Source organism: Diceros bicornis, chromosome 25, assembly GCF_020826845.1.
Source record: "Diceros bicornis minor isolate mBicDic1 chromosome 25, mDicBic1.mat.cur, whole genome shotgun sequence".
Taxonomy (NCBI): Eukaryota; Metazoa; Chordata; class Mammalia; order Perissodactyla; family Rhinocerotidae; genus Diceros; species Diceros bicornis.
The window spans coordinates 43,897,135-43,919,407 of record NC_080764.1 but is presented as its reverse complement, the minus strand read 5'-3'; the positions used below and the strand labels follow the sequence as shown (position 1 = coordinate 43,919,407).

Below are 22,273 nucleotides of genomic sequence, written 5' to 3'. Positions count from 1 at the left end.
GGGCTCTCTTTTGGGTCGGGCAGGCCTCTGGCCAGATCTGGCTGTCTTGCTCTGCAGTACACAGCTGCCTCAGGAGTGCAGATGGGAGGAGCCAAATCCAGGCATAGCCGTGCATAATTGTTTCAGGTGTTAGAAGTTTGCAATGGCCAGCTGCACAAGTCTGCTGCAGACCCACATGCCCCGCACAGCTGCAGAGGTGCCACACACCCTGCCTACACCGCCCACAGATTCCCTGAGGGCTTGCTGGTGGGCGGGGCCCGTCCCTTGGGCAAGCTGCCTGCCCTGGCTGTGCTCACTTCCCTCAGGTGTTCTAGTGGGTGGGGCTGACCCCTGCACTATCAGACTAGAGGAAGTAATGCAGTGTCAGCTGCCAGCCTCTGCTTCAGCACGACTGAACTAGGTCACAGTAATGGCCGCCGCCTGTGTCTCCGTCTCTGAAGCGTGGGCCCAGCCACCTCCTGCCTCTCTGGGATGCCTCTGAGCTTAGTAAGTGAGTCTTTTTTATCAACAGACTATGCACTTTTCTATCTGGTGTTTTGTGTTGGTTTCCAGATTGGGTATATCTCTGCGTGGGCCCTTTAAGAGCAGGTTTTTCTTTCTCTGAAGTTCTATAGTTTTTCTCAGTGTATTCCCCATTGGTCTTCAAAGCCAGCAAAGCCAGGTACTATGGGATCTTGTCTCGGCTGTGCTGATTCTAAAGACTGACATGCCCACTGTGGAGCTCAGATCCCCAGCTTCTCCGGGAAAATCCTTGTAACTTTGAGATTGCTCATGGCTGTAGAGCACTGAGGCTAGGTTGTGGTTTTGTTCCTCAGCAGGACTGTATTTCTACCTCTTCCACCCCCATCAGTGTGGCCCCTTTTGTAGGGGTTCTTTTTATCCAGTTTCCAGATCTCTCTCAGAGGAAATTGTTTCATAGGTAGTTATAGGTTTGTTGTGTCCATGGGAGGAGGTGAGTTCAGGATCCTCCTACACTGCCATCTTCCAAACTCCTCTGGCAGGTTCTATCTTGAAGGAAACTCTGAGGGATCTGCCTCTGTTTTGCCAGAGTGAGTGGAGAATTCACTTGCAGTAACTGACACTTCACATGTGTCAAAGCATATATGTAGCATATCTTACAGCTCTAAAGGTTTCAAGAAGATGGGGGAAAAATAATGGTTAAAAAAAGAGGGTGGGATTCTGATTAAAGAGTCTGAGATTAATCTCTTCTCCATGAGGAAAATAATTCCTGGAGGATGAGATGAAAATTCCAGTTGACAGGCAGGCTGAAGCTGTACGATGAGGTTATGGTATAATGGCCAGAGGATCAGTAACAGAGCTTTCCTGGATCTCTGAGTACTAGGCTCAATGTACAGTATAACCCAGATACTAGGGCACTGTCCATAGGTCAATACTGAGGGGAGAGAAAGACGCAGTGGTGAAAGAGTGCAAGGTGTTAAACTAGCAAATCAGTAACAAATTCTGTTGTGAAGAACACGAGACCCATTGTTGGTATGGATGCTATGAGTGAGTAGGAAATTCTGCTATGAGTGGCAGGATTCTGCTGCCACTAAGAGAATGGGAAGGGTTCATTAAGTGGGAACCTTGGAGTATCAAAGCTGAAAGACACAGGAAAGTTTTAACGATACAGACCCCGTAGGGCATGATAGAGAACTGTACTTCTGGCAGAAACAGTGCTGGGAAGTGCTTCAGGGAAGAACATTGAGCGTTTAGACCTAAGGATCCTTGATCCAGCTACTCACCACTTTCCCTTTGAAATGCAATCATAGGCATTCTACTGGGTATTGGTTGAGACTATGCCTACTAATGAGGGACTCCAGTAATTTTAGGATCAAAGATTCCAGTAAGAACCTGGGCATTTTCAAAAAAGCATTTAAATAAAAAACAGCTCATCAAAGTGACCTGGTTAAATGGAAATGATATATTCAGAAACCTGTCTGTAAACAAGAGGAAGCCACCTCCCTAGGGCCAAGACTGTCCCCATGAAATGATTTACTTCTAACACTGAAGGCTTGTGCCCCACTATGTGAGTTTCTGTATTCAGAAAAAGAAAAAAAATGATGAAGCTTGGTTTATGGATGGCAGTGCTTGGTTAATGGAGAAGATTTGTGTCTGAAAGAATGCCAGCTAACAGAAAATTTCTAGTAAAAGAAAAAAAGATGGAGTATATCAGCAAAATGGACAGAGTTATTATACCGTGTGGCTAGCATACCCCCACTGAGATAAGTAGATGATTGATAGATAGGTAGAGAGAGAGGTAGATAGATAGAGAGATAGATTGATATACATATAATGACTCAGTCTGTGACCAATAGTCTAACCATTTGTTTTGGCAAGTGGTACAGAGGGAACAAGACTTAGAAATACCATCATTTGGATGCTGGACTTAAAGAAAAAACCATAAGCTTTTTATCTGAAAATATGGATGAGTCACGTGAACACCCTTCAGTCACATTCAGAGGAGGAAAGTGCTAGTGATTGAGACAAAAAGATATATTTATCTGTGCACGCTTTGGCAGTGTTAGGAACCTGAAATGAGTGTGCATGGGGCTGTAAGATAGGTTTCAATAGACACATTTGCAGAAATTGCTCTTGTTTCTTGGGATTGTCCAGTTTGTAATTAGCCAAAGACTTATTTATGTTTTAGTCAGTAAACAGATCCCTAGGTTACATGGCTCATCACCCATGGGAGCAATAAATTATAACTAGTTTTTCTCCGGTATTGACGTATTTTTTTGGTTTTGACTTTATGACTGAGGCCTTGACAAAGACAAAAAAGGCTAAAAGATAAGACTATCCACAAATATAGACCCAAACTTAGATATCAACAGATCAGGGAATAGCATTTTATAGCACAGTCAATACAGAATAGGAAAGAGCAGGAAATATAATGTGAAGTGATCCTTTCAGTAATTCATAACCACAAAGCAGAGGAATAAATGAAAATTAAAATGGGCACTTTAAGCAAATATTAGACAAAATAGAGGGGTGATAGAGCTTAAGAAGTAGTATTCCAGATTTAAAAAATGTGTTTCAACTTATGTTGAAGGGCAATAAAGTTAGATCACCAGTTGAATTATTTCTAAGAGATAGAGTTGGCATGAGGGGGTAGAGATGAAAGGTGTAACTCATGTCATAATTACCCAATTAATTTTTTAGATAATTTTTATTCCAGTCATTATTTTAAGAGCAGATATTCAGTTATATGTTTCCAAGATAGGAACGTTAAAATTCCTGTAATCTGTGACTTGTTATACAAATGTGAGTGCTAGAATTTCATCAATAAGATCGATGGGCTGGACCAGCCCTGCTTCCATGACTAAGGCAGATCTGATGCTTAGAGAGTGTCCTCACCCAGGGCCCAGGGGAAGGGAAACCCCAGAGACAACATGACTATAGGTTGGAATAAACAGAGGAAAGAGTCTTGTCATACCATATTTGCTGCTCGCTATTTGGAGTATTTCTCAAGGCTCTCTCCTCTCGTAGGGCAAAGGAAAGATGCAGATGGGGAAAAAGATAAGAAGTGGCAGAATCAGGCAACCCTATATTGGCACTTTAAAGAAGAGTAGAGAACAAGAGGATGTGCTCTTAGCATTCTTACTCTATATGTCAGCACCCCTTAAGGAAGGATCTTGAGAGAAGACTCCAGCACTGATCCAATCATCCCGAGTCTATTGCAATGGACTTGGACAAAAGGCTATCCTGTATGGGCAATAATGAATGAATATTGTGGATGTGGCCAATTCCTAATGGAGTTTGGAAATAGAAGTGGGAATAATAGATTATTTAATTGGTGTTGAGTTTTTCCCCCTTAGAACCCACGGAAAAATTTACCTGACCACACAGCCAGCCAGACTATGAACAGAAATGCAAAGCAGATACCATGTTTTGGAATCTATCAAGGTATTGAAATTTATACCAAGTTCCTAAATACAATGGAAAGGATCTGAAAGTGGCTTACTCTACATAAATGACTACATAATACTCTACATATACACTCTATATAAATGTGCATAAGCAAAATGACGTTGCTTTTGTAGATGGTTTCTAAATCCTATATGAAAAATATTGTCTTGATATAACATGGTGCAATGATAATTGGTTTGGGAGCCATGAACCAGAATAAAAAAGAAAACTAATTTTTATGGATAAGACATATAATAAAGAAAAAGCAGTGAAATGAGAGCCCATGAAGAGTTTCTGTTTCTGGATCCTGGCCAAGAGTGAGAGATGCAGAAGCTTTGTGAACATGGACAATCTAAACTTAGAAAGTTTTGAGACAGTGGGCTTATGTGCAACTAATCCTTATAGATAGTGGGAACTATTGATGATGGTAGGAATTATGGGAGTAAATGTCCATAGTTAGACAATGGCTGGGGATTCTGGGATCATAATTTAAGGAAGCACAAATTTGGGATCACTTTGGGACAACAGTGACAGGCAAGCCTGTCACTTGTTAGACTTATTAGACCTTGTGAGGTGAGATATAACCCAGGCGAATGGTTCTCAGGCCTATTCTATTTTCCCACTGGTGGGAATAGACTTACTGACTATAATGCCCCTGTTGGGAGCCAGGTCTCATTGCATCATGTGTTATTGTCTCTTATTAATAAAATATATCTGAATCCCTTTTAATGGCCGCAAAAATTTCTCCTGCATGAATGCTGTCTGTATAACCTGCCTCCGTTTATTGGACATTCATGTTCTTTCTAACACATTACATAATGGCACTAGCTATTGATCTTCCTGCTCAGAAGGAGATTCCCCATGACTTCAGTTCATTTCTAACCTGGTGGGGACATGGGAGGCAGTTCTTCCTTCACACTCCATCTCCACACAGGTCCCTAAAGGGGGGAAGACAAAGTCTAGGACTGTTCATTTGTAAGTTTTCTACAAGTGACCAGTGGATAGGAGAAGAGCTCGGGGACAGCTGGTCCTAAGTCTCTCCCACTTTGCTCACTGGTCTCCTCCAGACTTTTCTCCATCTCCTTTTGTTTTGAGTTGCTACTCTGGCTCTCTCTCCATGGCCCACGGCTTATCTCTAGTGCTGACTTATCTAAGAGGCAAAGCAGGCAAGGGCCTAGGGCCCACTACACTTTTAGGGAGCCAGGAAAATGTTTTAATTTTAATTTCTTTTAAAATCGAAAGAAAAATTAATATGATAATAATAGTGAACATATACTGATGCTTCTAGCTTAGATTATATTCATCTTTATACCAACAGTTATAAAATACAATTTTTAATTTTTTTTATGGCAAAAGGGGCCTACGAAGGTAAAGTGTTAGGAACCAGCCCTGCTTAGATCTAGGACCTTGGTTGGTGATTTCTTTGAGTCTTTGGTGTGAGTTAGGGGCACAGAATTATCCTCTGAGATACACATGAGAGAAAAAAGGGAGAGAGAATAAGACCAATACTTTGAGATCAAGCCCTGCCACAAACACACGTATCTGAGCACTTGTCCAATTATTTCCTTGGGATAATTGTCAAAACTGGGATGTCGAGGTATGCAAATGTTGAAGGCATCTGATTTGTTTTACCACAGTCACTTTTCGGAAAACGTTAACAATTCATACTCCTATGATCAGTGGATGAGGGTACCTAGTTCCCCACCTCCTGTCCAATGTAGAGTGCTATTATTCTTTGTCCTCTTTGTGAATCTGACAGAGTACAAATGCCATCTCCATATTTTTTTTTTTTAATGCTAGTGGGGTAGGACTTCTTTTTCTTATGCTTATTGGCCATTCACTTCTTTTATTGTTTGCCTGTACATTTTCTTTGCCCATTCCTCATTTGGAGTTTTCATCGTTTTCTCTTTGATAAGAATGCATATATTTAAGAATGATAACCATGCTATATCATATGGGTTGCAATATCTGTCCCCAGTTTGTCACTTGCTTTTATATTTGTCTATGGTGCTGTTTAGAATCTCTCTGTATAGCAGGAAAGATGGCTGTCAGTAACCCCAGGCCTATATCCTTTTATCTCACAAAGAAGGAGAGACAACCTGCCTTCCTAGCTCCAGCGCAAAACACAGGAAGGACTCCAATTGGCCTAGCCTGGATCATGTTCTCATCCCTGAACCAATCACTATACACAGAGAATGCAGAGAAAGATAAAGCAAGATTCTGATTGGCCCGATCTAGAATGTGTGGCCATTCCAGTACATGGAGATGGATGGGGGAGCAGGGTGCCATGATTGACAGTCAAACCACTGGTACCCAGGACTAGTGGATGGGAAAATCTTCTGGGCACAGAAACCAGAAACGCTATAGTTACCACAGTTAAGTGCAGCAATGTGCCACAGCAGTTGTTCCCAAGTTGATACCCAGTTGTCCTGAAATCATTTTTTGAATAATCAGTTAATCCTCAAATATATATGGGCACATACCAGGACAAAACCCCCCCCACAATTCTAGCCAAATACAATTTTGAATTTGAAATTTCAGCACTTAAAAATGCTGAATTAAACAAAGTTAAACTGATTTCTGTATTATATACTACAGGAATTCTCAGAGCCTTTGATAGGCTAAAAATGAATGAAGGATCTCTAAACTGTGTAAAATATGAAGAGTTTTTCACCCTTATTATCATCAAGCACTTTCTCACATATCTGCTCTGTTTTCAAGAGAATATAATTTGGTAAAATGCTGCCATATATTAAATCCTTATAAACACTTGCATTTATTATTTTATTCCACTGATCTGTTTCATTAGGTTAGTGGTAAGAAATGGATTATACTGATGTGATGGTTAATGTTATGTGTCAGCTTCTCGGCTAAGGGATGCCCAGATAGCTGGGAAAACACTATTTATGGGTGTGTCTGTGAGAATGGATCCAGAAGATATTATCATTTGGCTCAGTAGACTGAGTAGGGAAGACCCCCTCGCCAGTGTGAGCGGGCATCATCCAATCCGTTGAGGCCCAAATAGAACAAAAAGGTGAAAGACAGGTAAATTCGCTCTCTCTGTTGAGCTGGCACATCTGTCTGCTCCTGTCCTTGGGCATCAGCACTGCTGGTTCTCCGGCCTTCAGACTCAGACTGGGACTCGCGCTCGTGGTTTCCCTGGTTCTCAGGCCTCTGGCTTGAACTGAGACTGCACCACCAGCTTTCCTGGGCCTCCAGCTTGCAGACAGCAGATCATGGGGCTTTTCAACTTCTGTAATCACATGAGCCAATCTTTCATAATAGTTCTTTTTCTGTATCTCTATATATGTCCTTTTGGTTCTGTTTCTCTGGAGAACCCCAACTAATACAACTGAGATGCTGTTAACCAGGAGACCTAAGAATATCATCCTTCTCACTCCCCTCCCTCCCCCTGACACATACTCCCCAGCTGCATGAGAATTATACAAGGAAAAGTAATACTTTACTGTTAGCAAGGGCTTTGTCCCCAAGCCCCCACTAAAGAACCATGGTGAGCCTGATTAAGCCATGTCCAACTATGGCCTGTGTTCTCTCCCACCCCAATATGTAACCCTGGATCTCAGGATTTACCACTGAGTGGAATTGCAAGTCATCCCTGCCAGTAACAGAAGAAAGAGGAGCAAAGGAATTTAGCAGATGGACATCCCAGGACCATCCTGTGTGAGTAAAGATAAATGCGTTCCAAACTGTAGAAGCAGCTGCTCCCAGGCATGGAAGAAAAATAGAGAAGAGATCACACACCCGTCCATGACTTTATTTCCTTTGAATGATCCACTCCAAATAACAGGGCCCAGTCAGTGCAGTGGAAAATGATTAATCGAGCTTAGTATTCCTGCCGGGGCTGGAGGGAGAGGGCGAGAGTGACTATGAGGAGCTTGAGCTCCTAAAAGAGGCCAATTTGTTCATTCTTACCCCAGTAAGACCCTTTTTATTATTATTATAGTAATCTAGTACGTTTTATCAACTCTCTTAGAGAAATCGCTCCTCACTTTTTCTTCTTTCAAATTGTTTTGCTAGTCTTACTTCTGAATGAACTCTGGGATCATTTTGTCAAGTTATTAAAAAATCCCATTAGTATTTTTAATTGGGATTATTGTAATTGTGATTGTATTCTATTTATAATTTAAATTAGTGAAAATTGACAATTCTCAATGCAATTTTCCAGTTTCGGAAATTAGCCCCGCGTTGATTTAGTTTCTTGGTGAACCGTTCCTTATTTCGCGGGCGCCTTTCTCTGTGGGGCGCTTTTGCTCCGCCTCTCAGATGCTGCTTTTCTTCCACCGCTCCTTCCGTCTCTTCCTCGGGCCGTCCCCACAGCCCTTGCTCCTTCCTCGCCTCGCCTTGTCACGGTATGTTCCCGAATTACAACCAGGTTGTGTAAGCATTTTCATATATTTGACTCCAGCTTAACAGTTTTATAATTTATGTATAATAATTAGGACTTAAATAAATGTTAATAGCATCAAATAATAGGTTATTTAATGTCAAAGGAACTTTTGCATAAAAGTTCCTTTGTACCTATTTAAATGCTAAATTTGTTATTTATAGTCTAAGAAACAAAACTATGAACATCAATTTTATTAAACATTTATTACTCTCCTTAAAAAATACATTATAATTGCAGCTTTAGTATGATGTATTCTATTAAACTATTAACATAACTTAAAAGCAAGAAAAAATAGTATCTTTGTAAATATAATGATTAAAAGCTTTATCTTATTCTAAAACCTCGGTACTTTAGATTTAATTATTTCTTTACTATTTCTACTTCTGATTCCTTTATAGAGGTATAGTAATGCATATTTTGTTGACCCTCAAGAAAACCTTCCTCTAAGCAGGCTCTGTTTATTATTGTCCTCTCAAGTTCTGGCACTCAGGATGTTAATTTCAGGAATAACTGTCCCCAAAATCTGGGTTAGATGCCGTATTAGATTTCCTAGGGCTACTGTAACAAATACCACAAACTGAGTGGCTTAAAACAAGAGAAATTTATTCCCTCACATTTCTGGAGGCCTGAAGTCCAAAATCAAGGTGTTGGCCGGGCCGTGTTCCCACTGAAGCCTCGAGTAGGTGGTGCTTCCTTGCTCTTCAGCTTCTGATGGCCCAAGGCATTGCTCGGCTTATGGCAGCAAAACTCCCGTCTCTGCCTCCAGCTTCACATGGTGGTCTGCTCTTTGTGTGTCTCGGTGTCTTCACATGGCACTCTCCTCTCTGTATCTCTTCTCTACTTATTATAAGGGCCCTGGTCACATTGGATTAGGTCCATCCTAACAACCTCATCTTAACTTGATTACATCTGCAAGGACCCCATTTCGAAATGTCATTTTGAGGTCTAAGGGGTTAGGATTTCAACATATCTTTTGGAGGGACTCAGCCCAATCCATAATAGGTGCCTTGTCTGGGGATGCTGATATCTCTCCTGCAGTAACTTATTTTTCTGCCTCCTATGCAAAGCAGAACTAGCTATCTCCACTGTAGCCCCAGTCTGATATAGGTACCATCCCTTGCCTCCTTCTTCCTCATTCTTAGAGTATGGATATGAAGCCACAGATGGAGCAGCTGTCTTGTGACCATGAGATAAGAAGTGTGAGTGGAAAAGCCACATGCTAAGGATGATGGTGCAGGAAAAGAGGAGGAGCAGGACATACCGACATCATGTTGCTACCGCACCAGCCCTGGGCTCCCCACCTTTCGACTTATTATTTTAGAAAAATTATATGCCATTGTAGTCAAGTCCCTGTAGATGAGTTTTTGTGCAACTAATACACCTTCCCTCCCATCAAAAACAACCTCTAAACAGCAAAACTCAAAATGAAACAGCTGTGTTAATAGACTGCTTCCTCAGGCCTAACTGCTCATGCAAACCTGTGAAAGTCAATCATGCTTGTTAGTGATGTAGGATTGGCGTATCTGAGCAGCTCAACACAAGCAGATAACGTCTTTTTAAAGTAATAAATAGTGTATATTTTAGTTCTATTTTTCTTCTTCTTTTTGTTTTAAGTCAGTGTGACCTTCCACATTTCCATACCTACTAGGGAAGTTGTAAGGTGCAGTCTCATTGGTGACAGATGTTCTCCTTACGAAAGGACTGTCAGCACCAACCCACGTGTGTGATTGTGTTTGGCTTCATTGCTGACTTTAATTTCAGATATCAGTGACCTCAGACACTGCCCATAGCAGATTTCCTGTTTGGTTTCTGATCTAGATGGCTACTTCTCAGTCCTTTCTCTGCCTCGCTCAGCTTTCCTAACACCGACTTTGGCCTAAGTTCTTAACCCTCCTTATAACTGGCAGCCCTATGGAATCCTGGCTGAGCCTTCCTACATTGGGTTAATGAAAATGGTAACCCCCTCGCAAGACTGATCAAGAAGAAAAAGAGAGAAAACAACAATTGTCAGTATCAGGAATAAAACAAGGGACACTACTTGAGGCCCTAGAGAAATTAAGAGAATAATAAGTGAATATAATGAATAACTTTTTGTCAGTAGATTCAACAATTTAGATGGAATGTGCAAATTCTTGCATGAGTCCACTTCCAAAATCAACATGAGAATCAGGAAAAAAATATGAATAGCCTCATGTCAAAAATTGTGAAAGGTCTGAGACTGTGTCTTACTTGCAAGCTGACAAGTTAGTTAACCGCAGTTTCAAAGATAATGAAAGAAAATGCAAGACTTCTGGGTGAGAGACAAAGGACAGTACTTTACTTACAGCAATGGTAAGGAATTAAAGCTTTTAAAATAATTTTTATTTCTCAAATTTTATTTATATTAAAGATATACATATGCATAATTTAAGAAATCAAATAATTCTATAGGGTAATAAAAACATAGTTGCTCCTGTAAGCACTGCTGATAGGACATGCTTTAGAAAATGCTTTAGCAAAGAAACCACAAAAAGGAAACAGAAAAAAAAAAAAGAGTTGGACTAAAACATGCAAAGGAAACAGCAAAATAGCTGTTGAAACCACCATTTCCTTTGGGTTGAACAAGTTTAAAATAATTTCCTTCTCAGAATTGAGGAATTAACTAGGCTACAAATGTGGAGCTAGTTGAATAGTGTAAACATTGGTTGGGTAAGTCTCAATGCTATCCTTTGACCGTTATCTCTTTGACCGTTTCTATCTTGTATTCCTACCTGTAAACGCTCAGGTTATGTTCAGATGCCAAACAAGTTTAACTCACGAGTGACTACATCTAGCAGCATTATTCATATGGTGTAAGCACTTCATAAACACAAGCATCAACCTATTAATATTTATTCATTTCTGCGTGTTTATTGATTTAGAAAGTACATTTATCCTGTTTGAATTTATAATGATTTTTAAAATTTAGCCCTCACAATTATCTTAGGATAGTTGGTATACTGTGAGAGAGGACCAAAAATTTAAAATAAAATGTGGAAAAAATGATTTAGATGGGATTTTCTTTGGAAAAATGAAAGTGAAAATTTAGAAATTGGGTTCTTTTTTTCTCATATTTAACAAATGTTTAACTGAAATTTGCAACAATGGACTAATTCTTAGAAACAGAAAAGAATAAAATGAGTATTGGTTGAGAGGACGGCCATAATTTTTTAACAAAGTTATGTGTTAATACAAAACAGCATATTTCACTTTCCATTTGACTTGCAAAGTAAAGAGGGCCATTAAAATGTATCTATCTATTGGGGCCGGCCAGGTGGCGCAAGCGGTTAAGTGCGCACGCTCCACTGTGGCAGCCTGGGGTCTGCCGGTTCGGATCCTGGGTGCGCACCGACGCACCGCTTGGCAAGCCATGCTGTGGCGCCGTCCCATATACAGTAGAGGAAGATGGGCATGGATGTTAGCCCAGGGCCACTCTTCCTCAGCGAAAAAAAGAGGAGGATTGGCAGATGTTAGCTCAGGGCTGATCTTCCTCACACACACACACACAAAATATTTATCTATCTATATATATGAGAGCTCTCCATCAATTTTCCCAAGAAATCTTATATTCCAGTCCCTGTTTTTCCCCAATTATTTTATTGAGGTCATAAAGGTTTATAACATTGTGTAATTTCAGGTGGACATTATTATTTATCTGTTTCTGTATAGACTGCATCGTGCTCACCCCCAATAGTCTAATTTTTATCCATCACCATACATATGTTCTCCTTTACCCGTTTCACCCACCCTGTAGCCTCCTTCCCCTCTGGTAACCACTAATCTGTTCTTGTCATCCATGTGTTTATTTATCTTCCACATATGAGTGAAATCATGCTGTGGTTGGCTTGCTCTGTCTGGCTTATTTCACTTAACATCATACCCTCAAGGTCTGTCCATGTTCCTGCAAATGGAACAATTTTGTCTTTTTTATGGCTGAGTAGTATTCCATTGTGTATATATATATATATATATATATATATATATGCACCACATCTTTTTCATCCATTCATCCGTAGAAGGACAGTTGGGTTGCTTCCATGTCTTGGCTACTGTGAATAATGTGGCAGTGAACATAGGGGTGCATAAATCTCTTTGAATTGTTGATTTCAAATTCTTTGGATAAATACCCAATGGTGGGCTAGCTGGACTGTATGATATTTCTATTTTTAATTTTTTGATAAATCTCCATACTGTTTTCCATGGTGGCCGCACCAGTTTGCATTCCCACCAGCAGTGTATGAGGGTTCCCTTTTCTCCACATCCTCTCCAAAATTTGCTATTTTTTGTCTTGGTAATTATAGCCACTCTGATGGGTCTAAGTGATATCTCATTGTAGTTTTGACTACATTTCCCTAATAATTAGTGATGTTGAACATCTTCTGTTGGCCATCTGTATATCTTCTTTGGAAAAAATTTCTATTCAGATCCTCTGCCCATTTTTTGATTAGGTTGTTTGTTATTTTGTTGTTGAGTTGTATGAGTTTTTTAATATATTTTGGAAATTAATGCCTTGTCAGATATAAGATTTGCAAATATTTTCTCCCACTTGCTGGGTTATTTTTTCTTTAGTTCCTGGTTTACTTTGCCTTGCAGAATCTCTTTAGTCTGATGTAGTCCCATTTGTTAATTTTTTCATTTGTTTCCCTTGCCTGAATGGACATGGTATTCAAAAAGATGCTGCTAAGACCGATGTTGAAGAGTATACTGACTATATTTTCTTCTAGGAGTTTTATGATTTCAGGTCTTACATTCAAGTCTTTAATCCATTTTGAGTTAATTTTTGTGTATGGTGTAAGATAATGGTCTACTTTCATTCTTTTGCATGTGGCTGTCTGGTTTTCCCAACATCATTTATTGACCAACACCATTTATTGAAGAGACTTTCCTTTCTCCATTGTATGTTCTTGGCTCCTTTGTTGAAGATTAACTGGCCATAGATGTGTGGTTTTATTTCTGGGCTCTCAATTCTGTTCCGTTGATCTGTGTGTCTCTTTTTCTGCCAGTACCATGCTGTTTTGATTACCATAGCTTTGTAGTATATTTTGAAGTCCGGGATTGTGATGCCTTCAGCTTTGTTCTTTTTTCTCAGGACTGCTTTGGCTATTTGAAGTCTTTTGTTCTATACAAATTTTAGGATTCTTTGTTCTATCTCCATGAAGAATGTCATTGGGATTCTGATTGGGATTGCACTGAATCTGTAGATTGCTTTAGATAATATGGACATTTTAACTATGTTTATTCTTCCAATACGTGAGCATGGAATATCTTTCCATTTCTTTATATATTATTCAACTTCATTAATGTCTTATAGTTTTCAGTGTATAGGTCTTTCATCTCTTTGGTTAAATTTATTCCTAGATATTTTATTCTTTTTGTTGTGATTGTAAATGGAATTGTATTCTTGACTTCTCTTTCTGCTAGTTTGTTCTTAGTGTATAGAAATGCAACTCATTTGTGTAAGTTGATTTTGTACCCTGCAACTTTGCTTTAGTTGTTGATTATTTCAAATCGTTTTCTGATGGATTCTTTAGGGTTTTCTATATATAAAATCATGTCATCTGCAAACAGCAAGAGTTTCATTTCTTCCTTTCCAATTTGTATTCCTTTTATTTCTTTTTCTTGCCTAATTGCTCTGGCCAAAACCTCCAGTACTATGTTGAATAGGAGTGGTGAGAGTGGGCACCCTTGTCTTTTCCTGTTCTCAGAGGAATGGCTTTCAGTTTTTCACCATTAAGTATGATGTTGGCTGTGGGTTTGTCACATATGGCCTTTATTGTGTTGGGGTACTTTCCTTCTATACACATTTTATTGAGAGTTTTTATCATAAATGGATGTTGGATCTTGTCAAATGATTTCTCTTCATCTATTGAGATGATCATGTGATTTTTATTCCTCATTTTGTTAATGTGTTGTATCACATTGATTTGTGGATGTTGAACCCTCTCTGTGTCCCTGGTATAAATCCCACTTGATCATGGTGTATGATCCTTTTAATGTACTGCTGTATTTGGTTTGCCAATATTTTTTTTGGTGAGGAAGATCAGCCCTGAGCTAACATCCATGCCAATCCTCCTCTTTTTGCTGTGAAGCCTGGCCCTGAGCTAACATCCATGCCCATCCTCCTCCCCTTTATGTGAGATGCTGCCACAGCACAGCCTGACAAGTGGTATGTCGCTGTGTGCCTGGGATCCGAACCTGGGCCGCCAGCAGTGGAGCGTGTGCACTTAACCACTACACCACAGGGCCGGCCCCTGGTTTGCTGATATTTTGTTGAGGATTTTTGCATCTATGTTCATCAGCAATATTGGCCTGTAATTTTCCTTCTTTGTGGTGTCCTTTCCTGGTTTTGGTGTCAGGGTAATGTTGGCCTCATAGAATGAGTTAGGATGTGGTTCTGTCTTCAATTTTTTGGAATAGCTTGAGAAGGATAGGTATTAAATCTTCTTTGGATGTTTGGTAGAATTCTCCAGAGAAGCCATCTAGTCCAGGATTTTTGTTTTTTGGGAGGTTTTGACTGTTTCAATCTCTTTACTTTTGACTAGTCTATTGAGATTCTCAATTTCTTCTTGATTCAGTTTTGGGAGGTTGTATGAGTCTAAGACTTCATCCATTTCTTCTAGGTTATCCAATTTGTGGGCATATAGTTTTTCATAGTATTCTCTTATAATCCTTTGTATTTCTGTGGTATCCATTGTAATTTCTCCTCTTTCATTTCTAATTTTATTTATTTGAAACTTCTCTCTTTTTTTCTTAGTGAGTCTGGCTAAAAGTTTGTCAATTTTGTTTATTTTCTCAAAAAATGAGCTCTTAGTTTCATTGATCCTTTCTACTGTTTTTTTCAGCCTCTATTTCATTTATTTATGCTCTAATTTTTATTATTTCCCTCATTCTGCTGACTTTGGGCTTTGCTTGTTCTTCTTTTTATAGTTCTATTAGGTGTAGTTTAAGATTACTTATTTGAGATTTTTCTTGTTTGTTGAGGTGGGCCTATATTACTATGAATTTCCCCCTTATAACCGCTTTTGCTGCATCCCATAAGAGTTGGTCAGTTGTGTTTTCATTTACATTTATCTCCAGGTATTTTTTAATTTCTCCTTTGATTTCTTCATTGATCCAATGGTGTTCAGTAGCATGTTGCTTAGTCTCCACATATCTGTGACTTTCCCAGCTTTTTTCTTGTAGTTGATTTCTAGTTTCATAACATTGTGGTCAGAAAAGGTGCTTGATATGATTTCAATCTTCTTAAATTTATTGAGGCTTGCCTTGTTTCCCAACATATGGTCTATCCTTGAGAATGTTCCATGTGCACTTGAGAAGAATGTGTATTCTGCTGTCTTTGGATGGAGTGTTCTGTATATATCTATTAAGTCCATCTGGTCTATTTTTTTGTTTGTTTGTTTAAGTCCACTATTTCCTTGTTGACTTTCTGTCTTGATGATCTATCCATTGATGTAAGTGGGGTGTTGAGCTCCCCTACTATTATTGTGTTGCTGTTAATTTCTCCCTTTAGGTCTGTTAATAGTTTCTTAATATACTTTGGTGCTCCTGTGTTGGGTGCATATATATTAATAAGTGTTATGACCTCTTAGTGGAAAGTCCCTTTTATCATTATATACTGCCCCTCTTTGTCTCTCATTGTCTTTTTTCTATTGAAGTCTACCTTTTCTGATATAAGTGTGACAACACCTACTTTATTTTGTTTGCCATTTGTTTGGAGTGTCATCTTCCATCCCTTCACTCTGACCTATGTTTGTCTTTAGAGCTGAAATGTGTTTCCTGTAGGCAGCATATTGTTGGATCTTGTTTTCTAATCCTTCCAGTGACTCTGTCTCTTTTGATTGGAGAAGTCAGTCTATTTACATTAGAATGATTGTTGATATATGAGGGCTTAATACTGCCATTTTATATCTTGTTTTCTAGTTGATCTGTACTTCCAGTTTCTCTTCCCTTGCTTTTCTGACTGCCATTTCAGTTTGGTGGTTTTCTGAGTTTTCTTCTTATTTATGAATTGTGGCTCTGCTCTGATTTTTTGTTGAGTGGTTACTGTGAGGTTTATATAAAAGATTGTATAGATGAGATAATCCATCTTCTGATAGCCTCTTATCTCCATTACTCTAAGAAAGTTCCATCCCTTCCCTCTTCCCCTTCTGAATTATTGTTGTCACAAATTATTCTGTTTTGTGTTGTGAGTTTGTGACTAAGTTGAAGTGTTTATAGTTACTTTTGATGCTTTTCTTCCCTTTATCGTTTAAGTTATAATTAAGTATTTGTTACTCTGTTGTGAAAGAGAACTGCAGTTTTCTTATTTTGTCTGTTTATCTCCTTGCTCAAACCTTTGTAGACCCTTGCCTTTTTGTTTCAGGTTTAAGAGCATCTTTAATCATTTCTTGTAGGGGAGGTCTCGTGACGATGAACTTCCTCAGCTTTTGTTTATCTGGGAAAACTTTTATTTCCCCATTGTATCTGAAGGATCATTTCGCTGGATAGAGTATTCTTGGCTGAAAGTTCTTGTCTTTCAGTATTTTGAATATATCATTCCATTCTCTCCTAGCCTGTAAGGTTTCTGCCAAGAAATCTGCTGAAAGCCTGATAGGTTCCTTTGTAGGTTATTTTCTTCTGCCTTGCTACCCTTAATATTTTTTCTTTGTCATTGACTTTTGCCACTTTTACTATTATATGCCTTGGAGAAGGTCTTTTTACATTGATGTAATTTGGAGTACTATTGGCTTCATGTATTTGTAACTCTGGTTCCTTCCCCAGGTTTGGGAAGTTCTCAGCTATTATTTCTTTGAAGAAGCTCTCTGCTCCTTTCCCCCTCTCTTCTCCCTCTGGAATACCTATAATTCTTATGTTGCTTTTCCTAGTTGAATTGGATATTTCTTGAAGAATTTCTCATTTATTTATTTATTTGTTTTTATTTATTTTTTTGTGAGGAAGATCAGCCCTGAGCTAACATCCATGCCAATCCTCCTCTTTTTGCTGAGGAAGACTGGCCCTGGGCTAACATCTGTGCCCATATTCCTCCACCTTATATGGGACACCACCACAGCATGGCCTGACAAGCAGTGCCTTGGTGTGTGCCCGGGATCCAAACCCGAGCCGCCAGCACTGGAGCGCGTGCACTTAACTGCTACACCCCGGGGCCGGCCCTGAAGAATTTCTTCTTTTTTAAAAATCTTAGTTCTCCCTCCTCCTCTACCTGAAGCATTTCTGTATTTCCATCCTCTAAATCACTAATTCTTTCTTCCATAACATCAGCTCTATTTTTTAAGGGTTCTAAATTATTTTTTATCTCATTAATTGTGTTCTTCATATCCAGAATTTCTGCTTTTTTTAATATAGTTTCAATGTCTTTGTGAAGTATTCCTTCTTATAATTAATTGTACTTCTGAGCTCATTGAACTGTCTTTTTGAGTTTTCTTGTAACTATTTGAGTTTCTTTATGACAGCTATTTTGAATTCTCTGTCATTTAGATTGTAAATTTCCATGACTTCAGGGTTGGATTCTGGAGACTTGTCATTTTCCTTCTGCTCTGAATTGTTACTGCAGTTTGTCATGGTGTTTGATGAATTAATCCTTTGCTGGTGCATTTGTGGTAGTATCAGGTCACAGATTCCACCTGCTGCTGTTGAGGGGAAGCAGGAGCTGTGTTTCTGATCACACCCTCATCTGCTGGAAGTTTTGTGGGTACAGTGGGTGCTCCCGCCAGCCGAGAAAGTGTTCCTGCATGGGTCAGGGCTGCTGCTGCCTCTTCTTACAGTCACGCCAAGGCGCATTCCCACTTGCAGGACTGTGGTGGCACTATGGGCACTCCCGCCCTCCAGGAAAGCATTTGCATGTGTGCACAGGGCTGCTGGGGAAGGGTAGGGGACTGCTCACCTATCTCCATTACTTCTCAGGGACCCAGATCATCCACTTTCAGATGTATAGCTGCATGGGTCTCCTAGGCATCCTGTTGTGCTGTATGGGTATCCTCCATTGGTCAATGAATGTCCATTTAGTTGTAGTTCAAAGCACGAGAGATAAAGGGAACAGCTCACTCTGCCATGTTGCTGATGTCACTTCCCTAAATCAGTCTCTTTTTAAAAACTAATGGAGTCATTATTTTGTTTATTTGTTCTCCTCAAAATATTAACTGATTGGATTCTGGCCAGCATTGTATTTGTCAACAGATTTTGAATAAATTCCTGAAATCCTGAATCTTTTGCAAGAATTGCAATCTCACATTGCAATTGATTTCTTCTATGGAATTTGCCTCGTACTGTAGGGTGTTGACAGCATTGCACAATTAGCAAGAGAACTACAAAGATATTGACTCTTACTGCAAGGATTAGGTATTAGTGATAAGAGAATAGGAATGTTTGAATTGGTAGTAACTATATATGTTTATTAATGAATTTGTGTGGGTGTGGGTGTGGGGGTGTGTGTGTGTGTGTGTGTATGATAACTGCATTAGCTGTCCTATCCCACCTTGTAACTGTGGTGAATTGAATATGGATACTTGCATAAAGAGGATGCTTATATTTTAAATTTATACGAGAATATGTTAGGACAGAATCTATAGATCTTCTGATAAAAAGGCAGGGTAGCATTATCACCAGCTTCTTTCTAATTCTAATCTCATATTGATAAGAATCTTGAATTTACTATATAGTTTGGAGAATTATTAAAAAAGGAATATTCTTGTAAGTACAGGTTTATACGCAAAGTTCCTAGTTGAAAATATTCCTAAACTCTATCAGTCCATACTTCTGTGTTAGTCACTCTATTCATACTGCACATCGTAGATCATTTATTTAAAACATTTCTGTCTAATAGATCTGTAATGCAAGCCACATGTATTACTTTAAATTTTCTTAAAATTTAGCTATGTTAAAGAAGTAAAAAAAGCAGGTGAAATTAATTTTAATAATAGATCTTATTTAATTCGGCATATGCAAAATATTATCATTTCAATGTGTAATCAATATTAAAAGTATTAAGGAGATATTTTACATCCTTTGTTTCTTACCAAATCTTTAAAATCTAGTGTCTATTTTACACTTAGAACACACATCGATTTAGACTAGCCACATTCTAAGGGCTCTACAGCCCCATGAGGTCAGTGGCTATGACACTGGACAGCACAGATTTAAAGACTGAGCTCTTGCAAGTGCCTCAGCTCTAGAGCACATCTTGTCCAGTATCCAAGTAGGCTTCTGTTTACTTAAAATGATTGAGGTGGGAATTATGAATTAGAAGGTGTATTGACTGAATGTTTGTGTCCCCTCCAAATTGCTGTGTTGAAGCCCTAACCCCCAATATGATGGTATTAGGAGGTAGGGCCTTAGGGAGGTAATTAGGTTTAGATGAGTTCATGATGGGATTAGTGTCTTTATAAGAAGAAGAAGAGACCAGAGCACACTCTCTCTCCCTCTCTGTCTCTCTCTTCACCATGTGAGGACAGAGCGAGAGAGTGGCCCTCAGCAAGCCAGGAAGGGGGCCGTACCAGGGACCGAATCAGCCGGCACCTAGCTGGTGGGATGTCCCAGTCTCCAGAACTGCCAGAAATAGAGCTCTGTTGTTTAAGCCACCCAGTCTATGATATTTTGTTCTAGCAGCCTGAGTGGTCTAAGGCAGAGGGAAAGACTATAGGAGGTAGTAATATAATGAAGACAGACTGCTTCTGCCTCATTGTTTAGTGGAAAAGGAAGACATGTATGTAAAGGAAATAAGGGAGCACAGAGGAAAGGGGATGCTTAGGGAAGTCAGAAAATGCAATACAGAAAAGATAACATTTTAGTTGGGCTTCACAGGGTGAGTAGGAGTTTGACAGAGAAAGAAGTGCAAAAATGACACTTGGGTCAAAAGGAACAGAAACACTGAGTTGCAGAAGAACGTGGCATTTGATGCCTGCTGAGAAGCTTACAGGAGACCAGATCTCAGGGTGGGTAGGTGGCTTGAGGATTACAAAAGGTTTGGATAAACCATTGCTCAAAATGAAAGCGGATCTGATTTAAAATGTTGCTGAGCAATAAACAATGTGATGGTGCCCATTATCATAGTTTTTCTATTTTCTATAGTTCTACTTCATAGAAACTAAAACAACAAACATTCTTTGGTGAAAGACTGGCTGAGCTAGCTCACAGGAAGACCCTAAGTGTGAGAGTGTGGAAGATGCTGGTGTGAACATGCTTGTGATTTTTGATTATTGGTGCCTAGGCTACATAGAGAGAAGAAATAAAAGCAGGTTGGATTGGGGGTTCTGGGCTGAGAGAATAAGGTGAGAAGCTGGTGAATCGCCATGAATATGGGGAGCAGATTTAGTAGCAAGTACAGTGCCAGTGCTTGAGAGGTGGGAGGAAGAAGATTGTGGCCCAAGAGTAGGAACTGGAGGTAGAGCAATTCCAGGTGGAGTTTGGAGTACAGCAACTTAGTTGGTAAGGCCCAGATATGTCTAAGTGAATGATTTGTTCAAATCAGTGAAGCAGAGTTGGTCAAAGAAGTTTGTGGGCAGCGTGTTAGATAATTCAAATGGAGACAAAGACTAGGGACCAAGGCTCAAGTCTTCAGGGCTTGTAGGGGAGGCCTGAAAATGATGGTGGTAAGAGTGGAATTTGGTGTAAATGAATGTTGTACACCTCAAAGAAGCAGTCTGAGGAAAAGCTGTGTAGCAATGGTCTGGAAGCAGCAGAAGGGAGCTGGGAGAATTTTGGTTCCAACATCCTAAGATACAGTGAATGAGAGTGAATGAGGGCCTTCAGCCTAAGCACTTTGCCAGGGATAAGATGTCATCCAGGCAAAGAGAAGCAGCATGGCATAAAATAGCAGTTATCAAACTTTGGCCATATTCTAGAAATACTAGGGAGAGCTGATTAAAAGCACTGGTGGGTTGTTATGGTGTGGAAATTCTAATGCCCACCTAATATGTAAGTAATTGTGTGAGAGATAATGCTGAGTTTAATTTACTCCTTTCATTTACTAACTGTGTGAACTTGAGCAAATTACTTAATGCTGACTCTCAATTTCCTCACCAAAAATGTAGCTATATAATACATAGTTTCCAGTATCATAATGAATTAAACATTAACTGAGAACATGCCAGGCCATGATATACCATGCCGTGAAAAATATAAGGCTGGTGGTCGTGGATCTCTGTCTTGTGAATGGACCAGAGTGAACTGGCAGCAGACAGCTGCCCTCTTTGAGTAAGTGGAATAGTCCAGCATACAATTGTCAGGCTTCCCCTGTCTTGGGCAGAAGCTAACGGGCAGAAGGTGAAGGCTTGTTGCTATGGCGACTGCACACCAGCCTTCTCAGCTGATTTTCCTGCAGACAATTTGCAGTTTGTACAAAGACCTTTGCCCGGCTACCGAGAAGCTATAGTACAACTGCTGAAGCATATGAATCATTCTCTGAGGTCACCCCAGCAGAGAGGCCCTGGAGGAACTTGAGGGAGTGCACAGTAAGGACTTCTCTCTTGCCTTATGCAAATCAGAACAGCATTACTCAGTAGAGAAACAGAAAAGGGAGCACCAGGCAGATTATTCCACTGAAATTCAGTTAACTCATATTTGGACTCTTATCAAATTAAAAAATACAACAAGAAGATACGAACTTTCAGTAAATAGTTTTTGCTGAAACATCTATGCTAAAGCAAGTTTTTAGAAATATTTATAGAAAGACAAGTGTAGCAATGTTTAAGAGTTTAGAAATGTATGTTATTCAATTCTCATGTTAACATTATCTTTGAATTCATATTTTTAAAAATGACTAATCTGTTTAAGTATGAGCAGAATTTATCCCAGTGCTCGTAAAGTTGCTTTGGGTGCTGTCTCTCTTGTTATACCATACAACAAGCCAAAGGCAAAATTTAGAGGTTCCACTGTGACTTCCTCTTTGGAAAAACTATGCCTCAAGGTCAGCTCAAGTTAGGAAATGATAAACTAAAATCTAGCAAG

At 39.5% G+C, this 22,273-nt stretch overlaps 1 protein-coding gene across 3 annotated transcripts in view; it reads left to right on the top strand.

Moving 5' to 3' along the window:
* The first annotated feature begins 322 nt into the window (after nucleotides 1–322).
* The window catches only part of GLIPR1 (GLI pathogenesis related 1), a 47,610-nt gene continuing 25,659 nt past the window's right edge, over nucleotides 323–22,273 (top strand). Inside the window, exons 1-2 of one of the 3 annotated variants that reach the window (XM_058568764.1) lie at nucleotides 323–486; nucleotides 7,491–7,587. In XM_058568764.1, the coding sequence (XP_058424747.1) occupies nucleotides 7,564–7,587 (24 nt within the window). In that variant the 5' untranslated portion in view covers nucleotides 323–486; nucleotides 7,491–7,563. Of the gene's footprint in view, nucleotides 491–7,490; nucleotides 7,588–22,273 lie in introns of all 3 variants that reach the window. The other 2 variants (XM_058568765.1, XM_058568766.1) reach the window with 2 other exon arrangements.